Below are 25,849 nucleotides of genomic sequence, written 5' to 3'. Positions count from 1 at the left end.
CAGGCCCTATTCTAAACATGCACATCCACGTAGTAGGTTGTCTTGTGCACTCTTGTACTACCCATCCACTCCAGTCAGTCAGCCAGCCAGCCAGTCAGTCAGCCTGTGAGCTACAAGCTCTCAGCAGTGCACCCTGTTGCTGTGACAATAACATCAGTACCATTTCCGATGAGGGGAGAAAAGAGGAAGGATTACGATCTTACAGCTCTGTTGCAAACAACAGTGGTGGGGGTTCTGGATCTGTCATGCTAGCTGATCCTACCAGGAGTGGACCAGAGGGTTGGGTCAGTACCAGGACCAAGAACTGCCTACAATGGGTCTGGGTTTACAGTGGCAAGAAAAAGTATGTGAACCCTTTGGAAATACCTGGATTTCTGTAAAAAATGTTCATACAATTTGATCTGATCTTCATCTAGGTCACAACAATAGACGAAACACAGTCTGCTTAAACTAATAACACAAACAATTATACATGTTCATGTCTTCATTGAACACACCGTGCAAACATTCACAGAGCAGGGTGGAAAAAGTATGTGAACCCTTAGATTTAATAACTGATTGACCCTCTTTTGGCAGCAATAACCTCAACCAAACGTTTTCTGTAGTTGCGGATCAGACTTGCACAACGGTCAGGAGGAATTTTGGACCATTCCTCTTTACAAACCTGTTTCAGTTCAGCAATATTCTTGGGATGTGATGTGAACTGCTCTCTTGCAGTCATGCCACAGCTTCTCAATCGGGTTGAGGTTAGGACTGACTGGGCCATTCCAGAAGGTGTATTTTCTTCTGTTAAAGCCATTCTGTTGTTGATTTACTTCTGTGTTTTGGGTCGTTGTCCTGTGGCATCACCCAACTTCTGTTGAGCTTCAATTGGCGGACAGATAGCCTAACATTCTCCTGCAAAATGTCTTGATAAACTTGGGAATTCATTTTTCCATCGATGATAGGAAGCTGTCCAGGCCCTGAGGCAGCAAAGCAGCCACAAACAATGATGCTCCCTCCACCATACTTTACAGTGGGGATGAGGTTTTGATCTAGGTGTGCTGTGCCTTTTTTTCTCCACACATAGTGTTGTGTGTTCCTTCCAAACAGCTCAACTGTATTTTCATCTGTCCACAGAATATTTTGATGATGGGTACTGGGGTAGGTGTGACATCATACTGCCAGTAGCTATAATTACTTCCTGTCTCTTCTGATGTTTGCTGGTTACTCATCGAATCCCAGTGAATGGTGCCTGATGTCACCGTGTCACAGTATAATATATGGTGATGAGTGTGAGTGGATCTGACAGAGGTGTGACATGATAGAGCTCCCGAGTGGCGCAGCTGTCTAAGGCACTGCATCTCAGTGCAAGATGCGTCACTACAGTCCCTGGTTTGAATCCAGGCTGTATCGCATCCGGCCGTGATTGGGAGTCCCATAGGGCGGCGCACAATTGGCAGTGTCGCCCGGGTAGGCCGTCATTGTCAATAAGAATTTGTTCTTAACTGACTTGCCTAGTTAACTACAGGTTAAATGAAAAATGACAAATAAAATAGAGCTGTGTAGCTACTGTACTGTATATGATTCTTAGATGTTAGAGAAGCTAGAGAGAAAAGGGCTGAGGTTCCTATAGGTAGGTGTGTTAAGGTTTAAGAAGAGGTACATGGAGACAGTATGGGGATGCTGGTGTTTTGTTTTATTTATTAGGATCCCCATTAGCCGACATCAATGGCGACAGCTAGTCTTACTGGGGTCCGACACATAACGAAAAATACATTACAGACAAAATACTTTAACATTTATAAACATTTAAAAACATGAAACATTAATAGCATCAAACACATCAAAGATGTGGTTTCCATGTGGTTGATACCATTCCATTGACTCCATTCCAGCCATTATTATGAGCCGTCCTCCCCTCAGCAGCCTCCACTGACATACATGTCAGTACATACACAGGTCGGTCACATGGGGGAGAGGCGTTGTGCCGTGAGGTGTTGCTTTATTTGTTTTTTGAAACCAGGTTCTGTTCACTTGCACTATTTAAGATGGGAGTTCCATGCACTCATGGCTCTGAATAATACTGTACATTTCCTTGAATTAGTTCTGGACCTGGGGACTGTGAAAAGACCCCTGGGGGCATGTCTGGTGGGGTAAGTGTGTCACGCCTGCTCCCGCTCCCTCTCTCTGGTGCTCGAGGGTGCCAGGCTACCCTTCTTTACACGCACCTGTCACCATCATTACGCGCAGCAGCACTCATTGGACTCGCCTGGGCTCCTTCACATTGTTGATTACCCCCTGTATATCTGTCTGTTCCTCGGTGGTGTTCCCTGTGTCCGCATGAATTGTTCTTATGTGTTCCTGTCCAGACGCTCTTCCTGTTCCGTTTCATGTCCATCAACTATTAAACCTTCACTCGCTGTACCTGCTTCTCATGTCCGTTTCATGTCCATCAACTATTAAACCTTCACTCGCTGTACCTGCTTCTCATGTCCGTTTCATGTCCATCAACTATTAAACCTTCACTCGCTGTACCTGCTTCTCATGTCCGTTTCATGTCCATCAACTATTAAACCTTCACTCGCTGTACCTCATGTCCTGCGTCGTTCCTTACAGAAGGCAGACACCACTACAAGAAACATCAGGGAGTTTTTTAGGGTTTTGTTTTGTTGGTGATGTCGGACCCGGGGGCTGCCGCCAATGGAATCTGGGGTGCCTAAGCTGGCTCGGCGGGCTGTCACGCCCGAGCTGGCTCTTAAGGTTTTCCTCGGTGGTGTTCCCTGTGTCCGCATTAATTGTTGTTCTGTGTTCCTGTCCAGACGCTGTTCCTGTTCCGTTTCATGTCTGTCAGCTAATAAACCTTCACTCGCTGTACCTGCTTCTCATCTCCTGTGTCGATCCTTACAAAGTGTGTGTGTCAGTGCTGTGTGTAAGTTGACTATGTAAACCATTTGGAATTTCCAACACATTAATGTTTCTTATGAAAACAAGAAGTGAGGCAGTCTTTCCTCAACTCTTAGCCAAGAGAGATTGGCATGCATAGTATTAATATTAGCCCTCTGACTACAATGAAGAGCAAGACGTGCCGCTCTGGCTATAGGGATGCTTTGACCCCCTATTTCAGTTTGTTTACACAAAGTTCCAACCTGCAATCTTCTATCCACATGCAGCCCGCATGTGCTGTACGTCTCTTCCTTCAAACACGACGATCATCAATGTCTCTTGTCTCAGTTCTTTTTAGTTCATAAGCTCATAATACCAGCAGCATTCTGTTCAAGTGGGGAGAGAGATGTTCTTTATTTCTCTGTTATATTTTGTTATCTGTCACCAAAATAATTTCATTACTTTTCGGTCTGTGCTGAGTTTCCAAACCACGTCAGCACCACCAGGCTTTTGATTTAAACCTTTGATGGTTTTGTTCTTGACAGAAGTGTTGCCGCGTTGCTAATGCCTCTTAATAGAAAAATAATCGCAGTGCACAAAGGGAAGGATTACTTTTCTCTTTATTGTGTCATTTCCTTTAGCACTTAGCGGGACCTAAAGGTCCAACCATTTCATTTGTCTGGGCTCTCCCAGGGCCTGACACAGAGAGGAAGGGTGACACCACTGAAGAATTGAAGTTCAGTCAGACACAGAGCTGTGATAGCAGAGGGTGAATGAGGCTTTGCAGCTATGTGCTCTTAATCAGAGATGAGCAGAGATGAAGGGGTTAAAAGAGAGAGGGGGACAGAGATGGAAGTGTGGATTAGAGAGAGAGAGACGGAGATAGAGAGAGAGAGAAAATAGTAGCAGATGGGATATTGACCTGCTTGTGGGAGAGAGAGATTTGAATGAGTTGTGTTTGACAGTGTTAGGTTGGATGGCTGGTTAGTCACTCCTCAGTCGTGAGTGCGTGCCTGGTTGCACACGTAAGTATACTTTTAATTGCATATGTGCAAACACTATTCCCGGTCAGTGTAGCCCATGTGTGTCTGTGTGAGGCCGGGCATCCTAATTGTATAGTATATCAATCACTTGTAAATCTATATGCGTTTGAGTTGAATTATGGCCCAATCATTACAGGGAGAGAGACTAGGATGGAATGTCGTTTTATGGGACCAAAGTGCTGTGTCCACCTCTATATCTGGGATCTGCCACACACTGGGCTAATGAGATGGGCTAATGTAATGAAGTAGTACCTACCATATACCTGGAGGACAGCCCCCTAGGGTTGACAGGGGAGTATAACATGGTTGGGTGTCTCTCTTTGTGTTGTGTTGGCATTACAGGTGCTGGGTGGATATAGTGTCTCCCTTTAGAGATGGTTGGCTGGTATGATGTAGTAGAGCTCTGCTTAGTTTTAGCAGCATTAGCTAGAGAGAGCCTCTCTCTCGCCTACGCATGGTCCACTGGGGGTCCTCAGATCTAGTTTAGGCTGTTCTACTGCTGTCTTTTAATAGGCTGGCCTATCTACGAGGACCGCCTCTGGAGAGCAAACCCACATCTGCACCCCACTCAGCAATGCAAGGGGTGCTAACCCTCACACTCTTTCTTTTTCTATACACACACACACACACACACACACATACAGTACCAGTCAAAAGTTTGGACACACCTACTCATTCAAAGGTTTTTATTTATTTTTACTATTTTCTACATTGCAGAATAATAGTGAAGAAACTATGAAATACCAGATCTGGAATCATGTAGTAACCAGAAAAGTGTAAAACAGATTCTTCAAAGTAGCCACCCTTTGGCTTGATGACAGATTTGCACATTTGGCATTCTCTCAACCAGCTTCACCTGGAATGCTTTTCCAACTGTCTTGAAGGAGGTCCCACATATGCTGAGCACTTGTTGGCTGCTTTTCCTTCACTCTGTGATCCAACTCATCCCAAACCATCTCAATTTGGTTGAGGTCGGGTGATTGTGGAGGCCAGGTCATCTGGTGCAGCACTCCATCACTGTCCTTCTTGGTCAAATAGCCCTTACACAGCCTGAATATGTGTTGGGTCATTGTCCTGTTGAAAAACAAATGATAGTCGCACTAAGCTCCATTCTTGTTAACTTCTTGGAACTCCCTCCGGATCCGGAAGAATTGTCATCAACTGACACTAATTAGCATAACGCAACGGACAAAAAATATTACTAGAAAATATTCATATTCATGAAATCACAAGTGAAATATATTGAAACACAGCTTAGCCTTTTGTTAATCACCCTGTCATCTCAGATTTTGAAATTATGCTTTACAGCCAAAGCAAGACAAGCATTTGTGTAAGTTTATCGATAGCATAGCATTATGCCTAGCTAGCAGCAGGCAGCTTCGTCACGAAAATCAGAAAAGCAATCAAATTAAATCGTTTACCTTTGATGAGCTTCGGACGTTTTCACTCACGAGACTCCCAGTTAGACAGCAAATGTTCATTTTGTCCCATAAAGATTATTTTTATAGCCGTAATACCTTCATTTGTACTTCACGTTTGGTTGAGAAATCCACCGGAAACTGCGGTCACGACAACGGCGAAAAATATTCCAAATTAGATCCGTAATATCGACAGAAACATGGCAAACTTTTTTTTATAATCAAACCTCAAGGGGTTTTTCAAATATCTATTCTATTATATAATATATCAACCGGGACAGGTGGGAAAGAGAGAAACAATGGCCGCATTTGTCTATTACGCACAAAACACAGTCTCCAGCTGACCACTGACGCAATGTTGTCGTTCAGGCTCATTTTTCAAAATAAAAGCCTGAAACTATGTATTGTGACACTAGACACATTAGGGAAGCCATAGAAAAAGGAATCTGGTTGATATCTCATTCACTGCTCAATAGTTACACATAGGAACGCAGAGCTTTCTAAATAAGAGTCCCTTCCTGATTGAATTTTTCTCAGGCTTTCACCTGCAATATCAGTTCTGTTATACTGACAGACAATATTTTTACAGTTGTGGAAACTTTAGAGTTTTCTATCCTAAGCTGTCAATTATATGTATATTCTAGCATCTTGTCCTGACAAAATAGCCCGTTTACTTTGGGGACGTTATTTGTCCAAAAATGCACACCAAGACAGTCGTGAAGAGGGCACAACAAAACCTATTCCCCCTCAGGAGACAAAATATTTATCATGGGTCCTCAGATCCTCAAAAGGTTCTACAACTGCACTGTTGAGAGCATGGCAACTGCACCGTTGACTGGTATGGCAACTGCTCTGCCTCCGACCGCAAGACACTACAGAGGGTAGTGTGTTTGGCACAGTACATCACTGGGGCGAAGCTTCCTGCTATCCAGGACCTCTATACCAGGCGGTGTCAGAGGAAAGTCCTAAAAATTGTCAGGCTCCAGCCACCCTAGCCATAGACTGTTCTCTTTGCTACTGCACGGCAAGTGGTACTGGAGTGCCAAGTCTAGGTCCAAGAGGCTTCTAAACAGCTTCTAACCCCAAGAAATGAGAATACTGAACATCTAATCAAATGGCTACCCAGACTACTGGCATTGCCCCCCCCTCCCCACCATTTACACTGCTGCTACTCTGTTATCTATGCATAACTCATGTATATATATTACCTCTACTAACCGGTGCCCCTGCACATTGACTCTGTACTGGTACCCCCTGTATATAGCCTCGCTAATGTTAATTTACTGCGCTCTTTAATTTGTTTGATTTTTCTTAACTGCATTGTTGGGGGCTTGTAAGGAAGCATTTCACTGTTGTATTCGGCACGTGACAAATACAATTTTATTTGAAATGCATTCCAGGTGACTTCCTCATGAAGCTGGTTGAGAGAATGCCAAGTGTGTGCAAAGCAGTCAAGGCAAAGGATGGCTATTTTGAGGAATCTCACAAACTATTTAGGTTTGTTTAACATTTTTTGGTTACTACTACATTCTGTGTTATTTCATAGTTTAGATGTCTTCACTATTATTCTACAATGTAGAAAATAGTAAAAATAAAGAAACCTTTGAATGAGTAGGTGTCCAAACTTTTGAATGCATTGACACACACACACACACAAGCACAAAATCCTGCACACACACACACACCAGTCAACCATGGCATATGAATCCTACCTGAGTCATTGTCACACATTGAATGCAGGAGTGAGGAGCAGAGAAGGGTTGTTGTGCCCAGTGCAGGTTTGACTTGGTCCTACCAGCTCAGTATAATCTTCCATACCTCGATGCTACTGATTAAAATACCATCACTGAGTCGACTCACACAGCCCATTAGTGCCAACGGTTTTATAGGAATAGAAACATCCTGTTAAGCGGAGTGACACAGGGAAACCCAAGAGCAGACCCAGATGAGGAAATAGGGATGCATGAACCAAAATATTTGTTACACAGAGAGATATGGAGTGCAGTAATTGCAATGAGAGGATAAATGGTGTCAGACACGGGAACAGGCACAGCAGAGTAACAGAATCTTGAGTAATAATAAATGGCTAGAATCATGAACTGACTGAGCAGAGTGGAAGTGGCAGGACTGAGTATTTGTAGAGGTCTTGATTATGGAATGAGTTGCAGCTGGTAGGGATCTGCTCTGACTCCAGCACACCTGTCTCCAACCACACAAAGAGGGCGAGAGAGAACAGGGGGAGTAGCTGCAGGTCAAGAAGACACCGGATGAACACCAGAGGGTGTAGCAGGAGCAGATGTGACAGTACCCCCCTCCACGGACGACACCTGGCGCACAGCCCGGCTTGTCTTGGTGTGCGGTACGAAAATCCTGGAAGAGGGAGGGATCCAGAATGTGACGACGGGGCACCCAGCAGGGCTCCTCAGGCCCGTATCCCTCCCAGTCCACCAGATGCTGCCAACTGCAGCCCCAACGGCGCACATCCAAAAGCCGCCAAATAGTATAGGCAGGGTGGTCGTTGATGAGCCGAGGGGGTGGAGGAGCAGCTGCAGGAGTGGACAGGATCAGACTGGTTTAATTAAGGATACATGGAAGGTGGGATGAATTTTGAGAGAGTCTGGGAGTTTCAGATGAACAGCCGAGGGGTTTATGACACAATCAATCTTAAAGGGGCCAATGAATCGGGGAGCTAGTTTTTTGGAAACCACTTTCAGGGGCAAAAGCCATACCTTTTGACCTGGAGTGTAGACTGGGGCTGAAGCACGTCGACGGTTAGCTTGGGATTGGGTCCTGGTGGAGGCACAAAGGTCAGCCTGGGCCCTCCTCCAGGTGCGACAAAAGCGCATGTGGTCCTGGACTGAGGGCACTGCTACTTTGACCTCTTGGGCAGGGAACAAGAGAGGTTGGTAACTCAGAGCCACACTTAAAGGGAGACATACCTGATGGTGTTGTGGGCATATTCCACCCAGGGTAGCTGGGCACTCCAGGAGGAAGGGTTAGCCGAATTCACACAGCATGTTTCAGTTTCCAACTCCTGGTTGGCATGCTCGGTCTGGCTGTTGGTGATATCCAGGCGAAAGGCTGACCTTAATACCCAGAGCTGTGCAGAAGGCTCTCCATACCTGGGATGTAAACTGGGATCCTCTGTCAGAAACAATGTCACTAGGGATGTCATGCAGCTGCAAAACATGGGATACCAACAGGTCCACAGTCTCCCGGGATGAAGGAAGCTTGGAGAGGGGAATGAAGTGAGCCGCTTTGAGAAAAGAAGTCAATAATAGTTAGGATGACTGAGTTACCATTCGATGGGGGAAGGCCAGTGACTAAGTCCAAAGCTGTATGTATAATGTATAATGTTTCTAGCTCGGAACTTGTGTTTTCTGCGGTGAACTGACGGGAGAGGGCATCAGGCTTGGTATTCTTAGATCCAGGGCGATAAGTGAGTGTGAAGTTGAATCTTCCAAAAAAAAAACAATGCCCACCTGGCCTGCCGAGAGTTCAGATGATTGGCGGTCTGGATGTAGACTAGATTTTTGTGATCCGTCCACACAATGAAGGGAATGACCGAACCCTCTAACCAGTGACGCCACTCCTCAAGAGCCAGCTTAACAACCAGGAGTTCCCGGTTACCCATGTCAATTTCTCTGCAGGTGAGAGCTTGCGGGACAAGAAGGCACAAGGAGGGAGCTTCTGACGAACTGGAGTTCTGGGTAAGGATTGGAGCAGAAGTGAAGCGGTGCTTGAGTTCCAAGAACGCTGCCTCTGCCTCAGGGGACCAGTGGAACCCGGTGAGAGGAGCTGCCAAATGCCTGTAGTCACGGATGAATAGTCTATAAAAATGGTCAAACCCCAGGAAACGCTCTAACTGCTTCAGATTACCAGGTACAGGCCACTCTGTGACTGCCCTAACTTTGGCAGGGTCCATTCATAGCTGTCCTTGAGCAATAATGTAACCCAAGAAGGACAGAGGAAACATGAAACTCACATTTCTCCGACCTTAACAGCTTATTCTCCAACATCCTTTGGAGAACGTGTTGCTTGTGAGCCTCAAGGTCCTTCGAAAGAATAAGAATGTCATCCACAAAGACAAAAACAAAACACCCAATGACATCTTTCAGGACATCATTAACAAGGCTCTGAAAAAGAGCAGGGGCGTTAGTGAGACCAAAAGGCATGACCAAATACTCAAAATGTCCAAGTGGTGTGTTGAATGCCGGTTTCCACTTATCCCCTTCACTGATGCGGACAAGGTGGTAGGCATTCCGGAGGTCAAGTTTAGTAAACACTGTGGCCCCATGGAGGTGGCAAAGCAGCACTGATGAGTGGCAAGGGATACTGTTCAACCCATGGAAGTCTATGCATGGCCTCAGTGATCTATCCTTTTTCTTGACAAAAAAAAACACAGCACCCACTGGAGAGGAAGGCCGGATATGTCTGACAGCCAGGGAGTCCTGGATGTATTCTTCCATGGCTTCTTGCTCAGGGCGAGAGAGGTTATACAACCTGCTACTAGGGAGGGGAGCTCCAGGCTTAAGCTCGATAGCACAGTCGTATGGCCGATGAGGCGGCAGAGATGGTGCTTACTGAATACAGGAGCTAGACTGTGATATTCTGGAGGAACAGAAGACAGGTCTGGGGGTTCTGGAATGGACTGGGGTGCAGACAAGGCAGGAGGAAGGGCAGAATGTAGACAATTAGAATGACAAAATGTACGCCAAGTAGTTAGCCTTCCGGTGGACCAGTCAATCTGTGGGTTGTGTAGCTTTAACCATGGATGGCCCAGAGGTGAGTGAGAACAGTCGATTATGTGATAACTGATCTTTTCCTGGTGATTTCCAGAGAGACGCAGGATAACAGGAACAGTAGTTTTCCATTGAGAGCGTTGGCATCCAGAGGTGAAGTGAGCGAAACAGTGTCCAGACCCAACTGATTAACCTCTCTGGGATATGTGGGACGGTAGCGTCCCACTTGGCCAAAACCCAGGGAAAATGCAGAGCACCAAATTCAAATAAATTCCTATAAAAATCAAAACTTTCATGAAATCACACATGTAAGATACCAAATTAGAGCTACACGTGTTGTGAATCCAGCCAATATGTCAGATATCAAAAAGGCTTTTCGGCGAAAGCAAATTATGCTATTATCTGAGGATAGCACCTCCATAAACAAAAGAGAAAACATTTCAACCCTGCATGCGCGACACAAAACGCAGAAATAAAAATATAAATCATGCCTTACCTTTGACGAGCTTCTTCTGTTGGCACTCCAATATGTCCCATAAACATCACAAATGGTCCTTTTGTTCGATTAATTCCCTCCATATATATCCAAAATGTCCATTTATTTGGCGCGTTTGATCCAGAAAAACACCGGTTCCAACTTGTGCAACGTGACTACAAAATATTATAAAAGTTACCTGTAAACTTTGCCAAAACATTTCAAACTACTTTTGTAATACAACTTTAGGTATTTTTTAAATTAAATAATCAATCAAATTGAAGACGAGATGATCTGTGTTCAATACAGGAAGAAAACAAACTGAGGCATGCTTTCTGGTCATGCGCCTCTATCAAACAGTACACATGAAGTGACCCTCGTTCAAGATAGCCGTACTTCTTCATTACACAAAGGAATAACCTCAACCAATTTCTAAAGACTGGTGACATCCAATGGGAGTGGTAGGAACTGCAAGCAAGTCCCTTAGAAATTCCGGATTCCAAATGAAAGCCTATTGAAAAGAGGGTGACCTCCAAAAAAAGAATCTGAATGGTTTGTCCTCGGGGTTTCGCCTGCTACATAAGTTCTGTTATACTCACAGACATGATTCAAACAGTTTTAGAAACTTCAGAGTGTTTTCTATCCAAATCTACTAATAACATGCATATCTTATCTTTTGGGGATGAGTAGCTGGCAGTTGAATTTGGGTATGCTTTTCATCCAAAATTCCAAATGCTGCCCCCCATCCTAGAGAAGTTAACGACCCCTCGGTCCAGAAAGCTCTCATAGGCACCGGAATCGATGAAAGCAGGCAGAGGAAAAGCCTGGCTCTGCCACACAACATTGGCCTCAAGCAGGTGTCTGGGAAATGGGCAGGTGATTTGGCTCAATAGTATATCCCCCACTACTGCTGAGCCCCCTCTTTTGCTGGACACAGGGAACGAGTGGAGACCCGGTGACCAACCTGGCCACAATATAGACAGCTCCTAGTACTGATACGCCACTGCCTATCGTCTGGAGATTGATGGGTCCGGCCGAGCTGCATGGGTTCAGGATTAGAACCTGCCTGGAGATGTGATGCAGTTGGAGAAAGTGAGCAAGGCACTGAAGCAGATGTTATGGGACATGCAACCCTACCTCCCCTCTCCCTCCAATGCTCATGGAGACGGTTGTCAATACAGATAGTGAGAGAAATTAGTTCCTCAAGTCCATGAGGGTCCTCTCTGGACACTAACTCATCCTTGAGGGTCTCAGTAAGTTCGTTCCGGAATGCTCCCTGAAGGGCCTCGTCATTCCAGACGCTCTCTGCAGCGAGGGTGCGGAACTCGCATGTAATTTCAGCCACACTCTGGGAGCCTTGACAAAGGGACAGAAGTTGTTTAGCAGCATCCTTTCCACAGACCTTCCTCATCTCATCTGTGAATCCACTGTAGGAGAAGCAGATAAGTGACTCTCTCCCACACCACAGTGGCCCAGGAAAATGCTGCTCCCCAAAGGCAGCCAATTAAAAAAATACATCTTTGCTCGTTCACTAGCATAAGAGTAGGGCTGTTGCTCAAATACTAGTGAACATTGCACAAGAAATGCTCTGCAAGCGCCAAGATTACCATCACTCATGAGTCAGAAAAGCCTCACAGGACGAAAAAGAGGGACTTGACACTGTCTGTGAGCTCTGGGCAGAGGTTCGGACCTGTAGGTCAGACAGGGTCTGTGAAAACTCCTTGATGTTCTCCAGCAGGGTTTTCAGGGCAAGGTCATGTTGCTCAGAAGGGTGCCTTGACCAACAAGAAATAGTAGTGGAGTCTGCTGGGTTCATCTCTTGGCCAGATCGTACTGTTAAGCAGAGCGACACAGGGGAACCCAAGAGCAGACCCAGATGAGGAAACAGGGATGAATTAACCAAAATATTTATTGTTGCACAGAGAGATATGGAGTGCAGATCCGGGGAAGCTCGGATGAGTTGCAGAAAAAACAGATGTGGAGACTGAGGTTGGAGTTGGCTGAGTAGAACAGGGTAAACAGGTCCTGAAGGGAATCCAAGGTAGTGATGGTGAGTAAAATCCAGAGCAAGGTAGTTGGGTGGTGAGATGTGGAACAGGAGCAGTAACTGCAATGAGAGGATAAACGGTGTCAGGCAGGGAAACAGACACAGCAGAGTAACAGGATCTTGATTAATAATAACTGGCTAGAATCATGAACTGACTGAGCAGAGTTTACGATCTGGCAGAGTGGAAGTGGCAGGACAGTATTTGTAGAGGTCTTGATTATGGAACGGGTTACAGCTGGTAGGGATCTGCTCTGACTAGCCCACCTGTCTCCAACCACATAATCACACAGAGAGGGAGAGAGAGAGAGTGTACAGGGGGAGTAACTGCAGGTCAAGAAGACACCGGATGAACACCAGAGGGAGTAGCAGGAGCAGATGTGACACATCCAAGGGGGAGGTGTGAAAGTCGCATAAATCAAAGTAGGTTCAAAATGCTTTATTTTTCCGTTCACCATCACTACAGCTCTACACACACACACACACACACACACACACACACACACACACACACACACACACACACACACACACACACACACACACACACACACACACACACACACACACACATATACACTGCTGCTGAGGGGAGGGTGGCTTATAATAATGGCTAGAATGGAGTCAATGGAGTGGTATCAACCACATGGAAACCATATGTTTGACTTGGTTGATACCATTCCATTGACTCCACTCCAGCTATTATTATGAGCCGTCCTCCCCTCAGCAGCCTCCACTGATGCACACACACACACACACACACCTACCCTAGATCAGCATGTATCTGACCCACCTTCTGTTAAAATAAGGTCTCCTTTTCATTTAACCTTAGTTTAACCAGGTGAGTCAGTCAAGCACCTTCTTATTGATAATGACGGCCTGGCTCTCTTGAAACTTAAGGACTGTAATATTCCCCCTGTGCTTGTAGGCTCTGTGGGGGACAGAGAGTCCCGTGGGGACACATACCGGCTGTAGCCCCACCTGTGGAGCCCAAGAGTGGCCCTGTGACAGCTCATCATCAGCCCATGCTGTGTACCAAATGGCACCCTATTCCAAAATAGTGGACTACCTTTGACCAGGACCCACTCTGGTGCACTAAATATGGAAAAGGGTGCCATTTGGGATGCATTCCTGCTCTGCATAGCTGCTGAGAGGCCAGAAACAGTGGGACTGATACTTAAGGATACTGAACAATGGCTGCAACTGAGGAGAGTTGGAGAGGGGGGAGAGGGGTGGGGGTGTAAAGTATAACAGGAGTAATCTCACATGCTGTGCCCCAGTATAAAAGCATAAGTGTGAAGGTCACAGATGATCTTATGTAACTACTGAAGTGGGGTGATTGAAAGACTGGAAAATGACAAGTGGCTGTGTGTTATGTCATCAGGCCTGTCCCACCGTCATCCGCCCTGCTGCCACCGTCACCCAGCCGGATGTGTGTGTGAATGAGAAATGCCAGGTGTGTGTCTGTGTGTTTGACCCGTATACAGTGCATATTATTCTTTGGAAATGGCATGTGTGCATAATCACTGTGCATTGATGCCTGTCACAATAGCTGTTACTCACCCTGACCCCTCTATGCGTTTATAGCTGTATATACTCAACTTCTCAATAATCGATGGTGACCTTTTCCTGGAAGCAACTTGACGCCATTCATTGGTCCATTACAGGAAGTCATTAATCACTCTAGCAGCCCTAGTATTAATCACTCTAGCAGTCCTAGTAGTCTACAGGTAGTAGTGACGGTAAAGAGGTTTAGGGTCAAACGTCACCGTCTCTTCATTAACACGGGAAGGCCAGTTGTGATGTCAGTAAGAGCTGAGTCACTCTCACACACACTCTGAGGGTCCACACACACACACACACACACACACACACACATACTGTATAAATCATTTTATTATACCATAATGACCTCAATTATCCAGCAACACCCTTTCAGCTCTAGGGCAAAAACACATACGCTTGCTCTATCCCCCTGTCTCTCTCGTTCTCTCATTCTCTCTCTCTCTCTCTCTCTCTCTCTCTCTCTCTCTCTCTCTCTCTCTCTCTCTCTGTGTGTGTATGCCGCTTGCCTTCTCTACCTTTTTGGGCTCCCTTGACATTTGTTATTTTTAATTTATCTTGCTCTGTCTACATCACTGTTCTTTTCTCTCTCCTCTCTCTTCCTCTAAAGAACAGCGACATCTCAGAGCTCACACCAGAGCCCTAGGAAGATACCTGGATTGGTACTATGAGAGTCACACCAGAGCCCTAGGAAGATACATGGATTGGTACTATGAGAGTCACACCAGAGTCCTCTACATACTTGGATTGGTACTATGTATAAGACCACGAAGCATCCCAGTATAGTAGCTGGGACATGGGCCTGGTTAGCATCTGGTCTGCTGTGCTCTGTCTTACCCACTCTTCCACCACTACCTCAGGCAGGCGGGCAGGCAAGGAGGTTGGTTTTACCCAGCAGAGATATCAGGTATGAGCCAGGCTGACCAGCAGCAGCAGCAGCCACAGCAACAACCAGGGCCTCTCACCATGTCAGTGGAGAGAGATGGAGACGTAGGGGGTCACACAGTGAGGGGGCCCTGCTGGGATGTCTCCCACTGAGGGAGTGGAGAGACGGCATTCAAGCTGAGTGCCATAATGAGATTACAGAACCCGGTGCGCACAGCCCGGTGATGTGGGGAAAGGGGAGAGAGATGGGTGAGAGACAAAGAGGAAAACGATAGGAGAGAGAGGAGGAGGTTGTAAAGAAACAGAGGAGGGGGGTTGAGGATAATGTCATGTCACTGTCAAGGAATGAAGAATGATATGTGGGGTGAACAGGATAAAGGGAGGAGAGGATGAGGTGGAATTAGAAGTGGGGAATGAGAGAGAGTGAGAGTGAGGGATAGAGGGGAAGTGAGGATACATATACAGAACCTTCATGAGGAGATTATGATGTGTTGTGTGGCCCACCAAGCCTGTGCTTTGGCAACAGTGACCTGCTTGCTTCGACGCACAGCTCCCAGACGCAGGATGTTTACCAAATGGAACCCTATTCCCTCTATAGTGTGCTACTTTTGACCAGAGTTTTGACCGGGGCACATGTGGCTCTGGTCAAACGTAGTGCTCTACTGTATGTAGAGAATAGGGTGCCATTTGGGATGAAGACCCTGTCTGCCCTGGTTAACCAGCGTAATGAGTTCCACAGGATCAAACACGAACACATCCAGAGAGCAACTTCATGGAAAATAGAGAAGTGCTACTAATGTTGTGTGGCACCATAAACAGAGAGGAGGAAAGGTTCAGGCCAAGGTTGACTGGTCTAGAGAGAACCCGCTGGTTACAAACGGGTTAAATCAACGTTATTTCTGTCACGTTCAAGGTTGACTGGTCTAGAGAGAACCCGCTGGTTACAATCGGGTTAAATCAACGTTGTTTCTGTCACGTTCAAGGTTGACTGGTCTAGAGAGAACCCGCTGGTTACAAACGGGTTAAATCAACGTTGTTTCTGTCACGTTCAAGGTTGACTGGTCTAGAGAGAACCCGCTGGTTACAAACGGGTTAAATCAACGTTGTTTCTGTCACGTTCAAGGTTGACTGGTCTAGAGAGAACCCGCTGGTTACAAACGGGTTAAATCAACGTTGTTTCTGTCACGTTCAAGGTTGACTGGTCTAGAGAGAACCCGCTGGTTACAAACGAGTTAAATCAACGTTGTTTCTGTCACGTTCAAGGTTGACTGGTCTAGAGAGAACCCGCTGGTTACAAACGGGTTAAATCAACGTTGTTTCTGTCACGTTCAAGGTTGACTGGTCTAGAGAGAACCCGCTGGTTACAAACGGGTTAAATCAACGTTGTTTCTGTCACGTTCAAGGTTGACTGGTCTAGAGAGAACCCGCTGGTTACAAACGGGTTAAATCAACGTTGTTTCTGTCACGTTCAAGGTTGACTGGTCTAGAGAGAACCCGCTGGTTACAAACGAGTTAAATCAACGTTGTTTCTGTCACGTTCAAGGTTGACTGGTCTAGAGAGAACCCGCTGGTTACAAACGGGTTAAATCAACATTGTTTCTGTCACGTTCAAGGTTGACTGGTCTAGAGAGAACCCGCTGGTTACAAACGGGTTAAATCAACGTTGTTTCTGTCACGTTCAAGGTTGACTGGTCTAGAGAGAACCCGCTGGTTACAAACGGGTTAAATCAACGTTGTTTCTGTCACGTTCAAGGTTGACTGGTCTAGAGAGAACCCGCTGGTTACAAACGGGTTAAATCAACGTTGTTTCTGTCACGTTCAAGGTTGACTGGTCTAGAGAGAACCCGCTGGTTACAAACGGGTTAAATCAACGTTGTTTCTGTCACGTTCAAGGTTGACTGGTCTAGAGAGAACCCGCTGGTTACAAACGGGTTAAATCAACGTTGTTTCTGTCACGTTCAAGGTTGACTGGTCTAGAGAGAAGCCACTGGTTACAAACGGGTTAAATCAACGTTGTTTCTGTCACGTTCTGACCTTAGTTCCTTTGTTTTGTCTTTTGTTTTAGTATGGTCAGGGCGTGAGTTGGGTGGGTTGTCTATGTTAGTTTGTCTATGATTTTCTATTTCTGTATGTGACCTGTTGTCTACGTGGAAAATACATTGGATTTGAAAAAAGTCGTCAGCGTAAACTGTTGTTTTGAAGGTGAAATTTCAACCACAGGATTATGTGGTCATGGTAAATATGTTTAATTTACACCTTTTGAAACAACGTCATCTTCAACGTAATATCCACTATAAGATAGAAAGCAGTAGTCCGGGCAGCACCTCCTACTGGAGAGCACCTTAGAGGCTGCTGTCCTATGTTCATGGACTTGAAATCACTGGCCACTTTAACCAACACTAACCAACACTAGTCACTTAAATAATGTTTACATATTTTGCATTACTCATCTTATATGTATTCTATACTTTTCTACTGTATCTTAGTCTATGCCGCTCTGACGTTGCTCCTCCAAATATTTATACATGCTTAATTCCATTTGACTTTAGATTGGTGTGTATTGTTGTATTGTGTATTGAAATTGTTAGATATTAACTGCACTGTTGGAGCTAGAAACACAAGCATTTCGCTACATCCGCAATAACATCTGCACGTGACCAATAACATTGGATTTGATTTGATCTACAGCTATCTCGTAGTTCTCCCATCCAGAGTTTTAACCAAGCCCAACACTGCTTAGCTTTAATATTTGTCACTGTCTATTACCAATGTGCTAGTAATAAATATGTTAGATTCACTTCTCCATTCAACCAAAAAATAAAAGTTAAAGAATAAAGATTAAGTCAAATCAAACTGTATTTCGATTTTTGGTTGAACTGAAAAAGGGAATCCAACATATCAATTGTTAATTCATTTGGGGCGGCAGGGTAGCCTAGTGGTTAGAGCGTTGGACTAGTAACTGGAAGGTTGCGAGTTCAAACCCCCGAGCTGACAAGGTACAAATCTGTCGTTCTGCCCCTGAACAGGTAGTTAACCCACTGTTCCCAGGCCGTCATTGAAAATAAGAATTTGTTCTTAACTGACTTGCCTGGTTAAATAAAGGTTAAAAAAATAAAAAAAAAAAATTGTAGACAAGCTGGAATAAAAGCCAGGCTCAGTGGCACCGATGGGGCTATCCATGCAGAAGATACATCTCCTTAAAAAGTTTATGTTTGGTTGTCTACCAAACACGATTCAACATTACTTTTGTAAGACAGCAAATAGCCTAATGTGAAGGCTATCTTACCAACTAATGTGACAATATTTCTTCAACCTTAAAATGAGTGGCCACATTTTGAGGTTACTGTAACAATAAATGTCTTCTTATCTAATCATAGAACGTGTGTATGTTCAGGTTTGCAGGTCTGTGGAAATCTTCACAACTGCTATAATAATCTGCATAGACTCTCAAACAGCATTGATCCCTTGCACCATGTCCTCTCAACTAACTGCAATCCAGGTCATTTGGTCATGTTGTTAGATCAAACACAGTGATAACACATTCATTTGTTGTAGAAATAAACAAAACATCTAACATTGTATTCCCATTTGAATTTGAATGTGCTTTTAAATGGTTGAAAGCGCAGTGATCACAAATATAAGTGACAACTAAACCAAATATAAGACATTGATCTTTTCATTGGAATTTGGTTGTACCTTTTGGGGCCGGGGACCCCTTTTGTGTTAGCAAATTCATCAGAGACCCGTTCGTAATCAGAACACAACTGGAATGCGTTAACAACAGCCTACAAAAGGTTTTACTATGACATCTGCAGTACATGGCTGGATGAACCAAGTCCCGGGCCCAGGGAAAGAACATTTCAAATGTTCAGCAGTTTTCAATCTAATTTCCTGTCATTCTACACATGTTGTCATGGGACAGATGTTTTTTTTTTTTTTACTGTTGCAGCTCTAAAGCTAATATCCTGCAATTCAACACAGAGAGACAACTTTGCAGTTTTAAATGACATTACATGCATTTATGTCAAATAAAAACAATTTGGGGTGGGGGGGTAGTATTGAATAGAAAAATGTACAAATGGTGGAGTACCGTGGATACCAATAACACTGTGAGTCTCCCAGGCTTATGTTGCCCAGTATTAAGAACATACATTGTAAGCATTTCACTGTTAGTCTACACCTGTTGTTTACGAAGCACGTGACAAATACCATTTGATTTGATTTGATTTGATTTGATTGATTCATAATTTTACATTGTGTTGTTTTACATATGTTTAACATATTCCACAGATCCTTGGCCAAAAGTAATTTAATCTGTTGTTAGTAACATTCCCCCCAAAAAATTAGGTTAAAAAAAAGAACCTCTGTTTTAGATGTTTAAAAATAATATTGATAACACATTGAAAATTCAACAAACCTTTGGCTGTCTTTTTGAGTGGGTGAAAATAGGTTGGAATCTCATTAATCAACGTATTAAATATTACCCAATTGTGTGCCCAGTGAGGAGACTTGTCATGAACTTCTCTGTTTGACTTTCCAGGCTTCCATCCTTATAGTAGTGCACTATTCATCTGACCCGAATGCATGTATCCAAAACAACTTACCACAGCTAGTTTGCAAACTGTTTTCTGCTTGATCTATTTAGACTGTGGGAGATTGTGTTCGCGAGTCAATGCACTGTGAGTGTTGTTGCCAAACCTTCACAGTGGGGTTCTACCTGGAATTAAAACTACAGAACAGAAGGCCCTGTTCTCCTTGACCCTCTGCATTCCTTCCATGGTCAAATTAATGAACCTTGTACTGTAGCTTAAGAATGCCAGTGTTGACAGAATGAGAGAGCCGTCTGCAGCGTACTGTGAGCACCCAGTTAGAGTGGGTAGCAGGTTACCCATTGGGACAGAGAGTGTGCATATAGTCATTTTAGGGAAGTCAGTTAAGAACAAATTCTTATTTACAATGACAGCCTACTGGGAACAGTGGTTTAACTACCTTGTTCAGGGGCAGAACAACAGAGTTTTACCTTATCAGCTCAGAGATTCGATCCAGCAACCTTTCGGTTACTGGCCCAACACTCTAACCACTAGGCTGCCTGCCGCCTCAGGAAGCCTAAGGGGAGTGAGCTCCAGTCTGCCTGCCACTGGTCTAGAGAGGCTGGAGAGAGGAGGGGCAAGAGGTGGGCAAAGAGGGGGAGAGAGGAGGGCAGTAATACCTACTATAGGGCCCTCACTGGAAACATTTTTTATCAAGGTTTTATTTCTACATATTTTTGTTTGCAGATATGCAAACGTGAATTTATGCTCACAGACTTGTTTGCTTGAGTGACATAGTTTTGCATCAAACTACTGTTCTGCAGTGAATAGCCACAGGCACATGCATATTGATTGGCAAACTATGTTTATCAACCATGTACTAAGTACAATGTATGTAATGACTAAAGTAGAGTTCAGAGTGATACTGATTTCTCCCGGGGGTTGCTCTGTTAAGTGGGCTAAATCAGGGTCACACAGAGAGTTTCTATATATATATATCTATATATATATCTATATATAGTTGAAATGTGAGTTTGCATCCCAATATTACACTTTACAAACATCACAGAAGACTGAAATATAACAAAACCATTTGACATAGAAACCCTGTTTTTTATGAAATTATGAAAAAGACTAATAACATTGCACCCATGAGGCCACTAGAGGACGCGTTGGTCAATCGACTGCAGAAAAGGGATCTATGTGACATAATTGGACGTCTTCTGTTCTGATGATCTCTTGTTGACCCCTAAACTCTGACCCCTGGCCTACCCCAACAGTACTCAGACTTGACTCCTTGCCTGGAGTCAAATTAGGAGAACAGGACACATTACAAGCGCTGATGAGATGGCTTACACCCCAAAAAAACAAATACCCGATTCTCTTCTTCTCTCTCGTGCGTGTCTAGATCCGGCGCCGGCGGCCTACACCTGCAACACTGTTCAGAGTGGCAGACCAGTGTTCCCCTGAGGATGATCAGTCCACCCATCAGGTAACAGAGCACCCCTAGTGCCTCAGAGGATAACTGCATGTCACCCTATAGTCATGTGAATGGTTGCGTTATTTCAAAACTGTAGGCTACATTCAACTTGTTCTTCCTTCCACAGTGGATTGTAGGAGAGAATGGGGTACTCAAGCCCAAGCGAGTCAACCCAAATGTGTATCAGCCACCATCCCTGAAAGGTAAGAGTATAACTGACTGAGTAAGTAGTGTATACATGTCCTCTGTGTGGTGAATTCTCCCTGTGTTGATACTGTGTTTACCTTGCTTTACTGTTCTGTTGCCTCCTGATTATGTTCTATGTGAAATGGGGGCAGTGGGGTAAGATACACGTGACAAAATAATTAATACAAGTCATGTCAATCAGTTGGAGTATCTTTATAAGAGTAGGTACTATACTGTATACACATGCAAGAGGAATTTCTTCTATGGAACTAGATACACATGTTTTGCTTCTATGCACATATATATATATATAGAGAGAGACAGCTGTGAGTCACTGAGTGTGAGTCTGTGCAGCTCTGGATCATCCAGGATTACCAAAGGAGCATATACAGCTGCAGATAGACAGACACACACACACACACACACACACACAGACACACACACAGACAGACAGACACACACAGACAGACAGACAGACAGACAGACAGACAGACAGACAGACAGACAGACAGACAGACAGACAGACAGACAGACAGACAGACAGACAGACAGACAGACAGACAGACAGACAGAGACTGACCGACCGACCGACCGAGTTCTAAATGTTGCTTCATACTTGTTGTTTCACGCCGAGCCATAAACATAGAGCATGTGCTTGTAAAACCAGAAAAAATTATATTTGGAGGCTTGTCAGTAGATGTTAATTAAAGAATTAAAGGGGGATTACTATATGCGTGTAGAGTGTTATTATAATAACCCAGTCTGTGTTCCTGTATCAGTATTCGATTCTTCATTAGCTGAGAGAGAGACACCCCAAGGTGACTTAGACAGAGTGGGATTAAGACAGAGCAGGATGAGTCAACATTTTTTAGAGAGCAAAAGAACAGAGGACCAGACAGGAGAAATGAAAGGATAAAAAACAAATGCAGGAAAGAGTAAAGACATGTATATATAGGACACACATGTATTATACCAGTCCATTACTACAAAACATGAAAGTGCTGGCTATTCTGCCTTTAAATGTGTCTGTATGTCTGTCTGTCTTGCTGGGTGATTGGCTGGCTGCTTATCTGTCTGTCTGGCATGCATCTGAAAGCCCATATGACGCATGGTAACGACGCATGGTAACGTTGACAGTGTTGAAGCCTGGTAAACCCAAAACAACCTATCCCTCTCTCCCTTTGTCCCTGTGTGTGTTCCTGTGTATCATGTGTATGTGTGCGTCCAGCCGTTCAGAAGATGGCTGAGGCACACATGCAGAACCTGGGTGTCTACCCCCCCTTGGAAGACCCCTTTGAGGGGGAGGAGTACGACGACTACCCCTGTCATGAGGAGAGGGAGGAGAGATTCCCCACCAAAGCTGCTGGTGAGATAGGGATTTCATACACTGTCAACTAGTAACACACTATATACACTCACTCATATAATCACATTGATGCTTTGACCAATGGTGTAACCGGCTTACATGTTTAGCTGTGTGTATAGCCATTGTTATTCAGTGCCCACTTTTAAGTCAAATGGGATGAACGTTGCACTATGCCATGTTCAAAACAGCAGGGCCTCAGATAAACTCTCCTCTGCGACAAGTAGCAGTGGTATTATATTAGCACGTATTAGCATCACTCCACCAAATCTATCAGAGAGCACAGCAGACCTCCCTGTGCCAGTCAGGGGGCCAGAGATGCTTAGCCACGGCTAACAGTCTATCTGCTTTCTCTTTGGCATCAGTACTGATGCTGGGCTACCAGCCCAGATGGCAGAGCTTCCGAGTGAAATCTCTCCTGTAGCATCGTTAAACGCTGTTTCATTGGATATTACTGTCATCGTTTTTCTGTAAATCTGTCGTTTGAAAGCAAAACACGGCTGCAGAGTGGCTGTAGTTGTCACACATCACTAGACAGGGACTCTTAAAGATACATTGAAGTAGGGTATGATTATCCTCACTAGAGTAATTGCCTAATTAGGCCTGCATACACATACACATGCACATTTATACAGAAGACACTTTCATATGTACTGGTATGATTCAGACCTTTATACCATGTTCCACACACATGTATTTCTACACACACACTCACAGGAGGCACATGTCTGACCATTAAATGACAGGTAGAACCAGATTACCATAGACTGGTTTGGGAGTAGATTTATTATGATGTCCCATAAATTGAGTAACCTCTTTTCCCTAGTGCTGTTTGTTTACCTTCCCTGCATGTCTTTTCTGAAACATCAAAATCCACAAATCTAAGTAGTCATCAAGCTTACTTGTGTAAAAGGTTAGTGGTTTGATTTGAAGGAGACCAGTGTGTGCTGCTGTTCTTTGACATCACCTCTTGTCTCCTTAGACCCCCAAGCGACCAGCACAACAGATCAATCAGAGAAGCCGGATGAAGAGGAGGAAGAGAAAGAGAAAGAAGAGGAAAAGACGGAAGAAAAGACAGAGGAGAAGGCAAAGAAAGTGCGCAAAAGTGTAAAGTTTTAACACTAAACAAACGAAAATGAAGGGAGAGATGGATGGTTGCAGATGTGTGAATGATTGAGTGAATGAATGAGTGGTTTAATGTGTGAACTTGTGAGTGAGAAAGAGAGCTTCTAAGTTTGAATGGTGCATTTTCAAATTAAATGAATGAATGACTGAATGAATGTAGGCACTGTTAGCAAATCTGTGAGCAAAAAATCTGTACATTATTCTAGAAGGGGAGAAGGAGAGGGAGAGGGAGAGGGGGGAGAGAGAGTGTGTAATAGATATTGCCCTTGTGAAGAGGTGAGGAGTGGCTCCTTAGAACTAATGAGATTTGTGGATAGGGCAAGGTCACCAACGTAACTGTGACCTTGAGGTCCCGCACTGCAACGCTAGTCTTCTCTTCCATGTCAGGGGAACCATTCATTCACTTCTTAATTTCTAGCTTTGCTCTTTAATGTTACAGAGCAATGGAATAATGGCTAGAAATAATAACTACACATGACACTCAAAATAACTGTAAACGGACAAATGCTGATGAACAGCTTCAGTATAGAGCACACACACACACACACACACACACACACACACACACACACACACACACACACACACACACAGACAGAGGAGATATCATTAGTCTCTGACTATCATCTCTGACTATCGGTCCAGACTATATTCTAAAGCTGCTCCATTACTGTGCAGATATGATAATACAGACTCCTAAATCACAAAGACCTGTATTATGTGTATCAAATTTCACTCTGGCCTAGATTGGATATCTCTGCAGCCTAATCATATTGAGATCTTGTTCTTGGAAGAAGTGAGCAGCTGCTGCCATCTTGTGGCAAAATAGGGGATGTAGAATAACCAGAGAGTATATATCGACATGGATTTACATACAATAAACTGTGCACGGCATAGGCCTTCAGATAATATGCATCTATATAATTGAAATGATCTAGATTTGTAATGCATTTGAAACATTTATTTGTGATGCATTTGAAGTTATTTTTGGTGCCCATCAAAGTTATTTGTGTCAATGATGTACTCGGGGTGCATGCTTTTGTAAAAGTAGTCCAATTTATTTTTTTTGTGAGAAAAAAACATGTATTAATTTTGTATACAGAATCAGATTCTTATTGTTTGTTTGTTTAAATCGTTTCCTGTGTAAAGACCTATTAATCAACTTAGCTGTATATGGTCTCTCTCTGTTGGATAATTGTCACAATGTTTAGTAACCTTTCAGTCATGACTTGGATAACTGTGTTTTTCATATTCTCATGAAAAACAATACAGACAATACAATACATAGTGACTCTCTTTCTCTCTCTCTCTTCCTGCTGAAATGGAATGACACATTTGAATATAAAAATATTCACCCTCAGAATGTCATTGTCATCATATACTCATTGATAATGTCAGCCTAATAAACAGTTTTCTTTATTTCCATCACATCTGTTCTCCAACTGCGGGATTGCTTGAGTCAGTGGAATACATGTCTCAATCTGTACCAACTGTTAATATATAGTAGTTGTTTTGATTCTCTTTTTGTTGGACAAAGTGTTGCGACATATGGCACCTACTCCCTCCATTGTCTGGCTGGAGTGAGCATACTTTCCTTCTCCAAGTCTATCTATCCTCTATGGTCAATAGACGAGTGCCATGGCAAGAATGAACTCTAATCGCACTATTCTTCTTTATTCCACTTTTTGTTTTCATTCTTTTTTCTGTACTTGTTAAAGATGTAGACATTTCAATGTGAGCAACAATAACACTATCTAAATAAACACATTTTTCTGATTTGAAATTACTTTGTGTGTGTGTTCTGGTGTGTGGAACTAATCTTAAAATCCTAAAACTTTGAAAATATACTTTATAAAATAATATATATGACCGCACAAAATGATTGCCACAAGATGGTCAGTATTTCACACCCTATGATGGAATGAATGAACATGACCCACATTCCAGAAGGAATTCTGATACTTGGAAGTCTGTATGTTTGCTTCTCAGATGGTATGTTCTTCAAGTGGAGTATGTCAGAAAACACCCTCATGGAAAACAAAACTGGCAAAGTCAACTGACAAATAAAAAAATAGGCTTCCTAGAAAGTATGCTAATTAATTTATTTGGACTGATAAGTTATTGCAACAAT

At 43.9% G+C, this 25,849-nt stretch overlaps 1 protein-coding gene across 1 annotated transcript in view; it reads left to right on the top strand.

Annotated features, from left to right (window-relative positions):
* Positions 1-25,501, top strand: part of LOC115110259 (protein phosphatase 1 regulatory subunit 1B-like) — a 32,184-nt gene extending 6,683 nt beyond the window's left edge. The window contains exons 2-5 of the mRNA XM_029635760.2: positions 20,973-21,056; positions 21,172-21,247; positions 22,459-22,596; positions 23,576-25,501. Coding sequence (XP_029491620.1) covers positions 20,973-21,056; positions 21,172-21,247; positions 22,459-22,596; positions 23,576-23,712 — 435 coding nt within the window. The 3' untranslated portion in view covers positions 23,713-25,501. The remainder of the gene's footprint in view (positions 1-20,972; positions 21,057-21,171; positions 21,248-22,458; positions 22,597-23,575) is intronic.
* The last annotated feature ends 348 nt before the right edge of the window (positions 25,502-25,849 follow it).

The sequence above is a fragment of the Oncorhynchus nerka genome, linkage group LG26 (genome assembly GCF_034236695.1).
Source record: "Oncorhynchus nerka isolate Pitt River linkage group LG26, Oner_Uvic_2.0, whole genome shotgun sequence".
NCBI classification, from domain to species: domain Eukaryota; kingdom Metazoa; phylum Chordata; class Actinopteri; order Salmoniformes; family Salmonidae; genus Oncorhynchus; species Oncorhynchus nerka.
The sequence above is the reverse complement of the archived record's forward strand: the minus strand, read 5'-3'. Positions and strand labels throughout refer to the sequence as shown.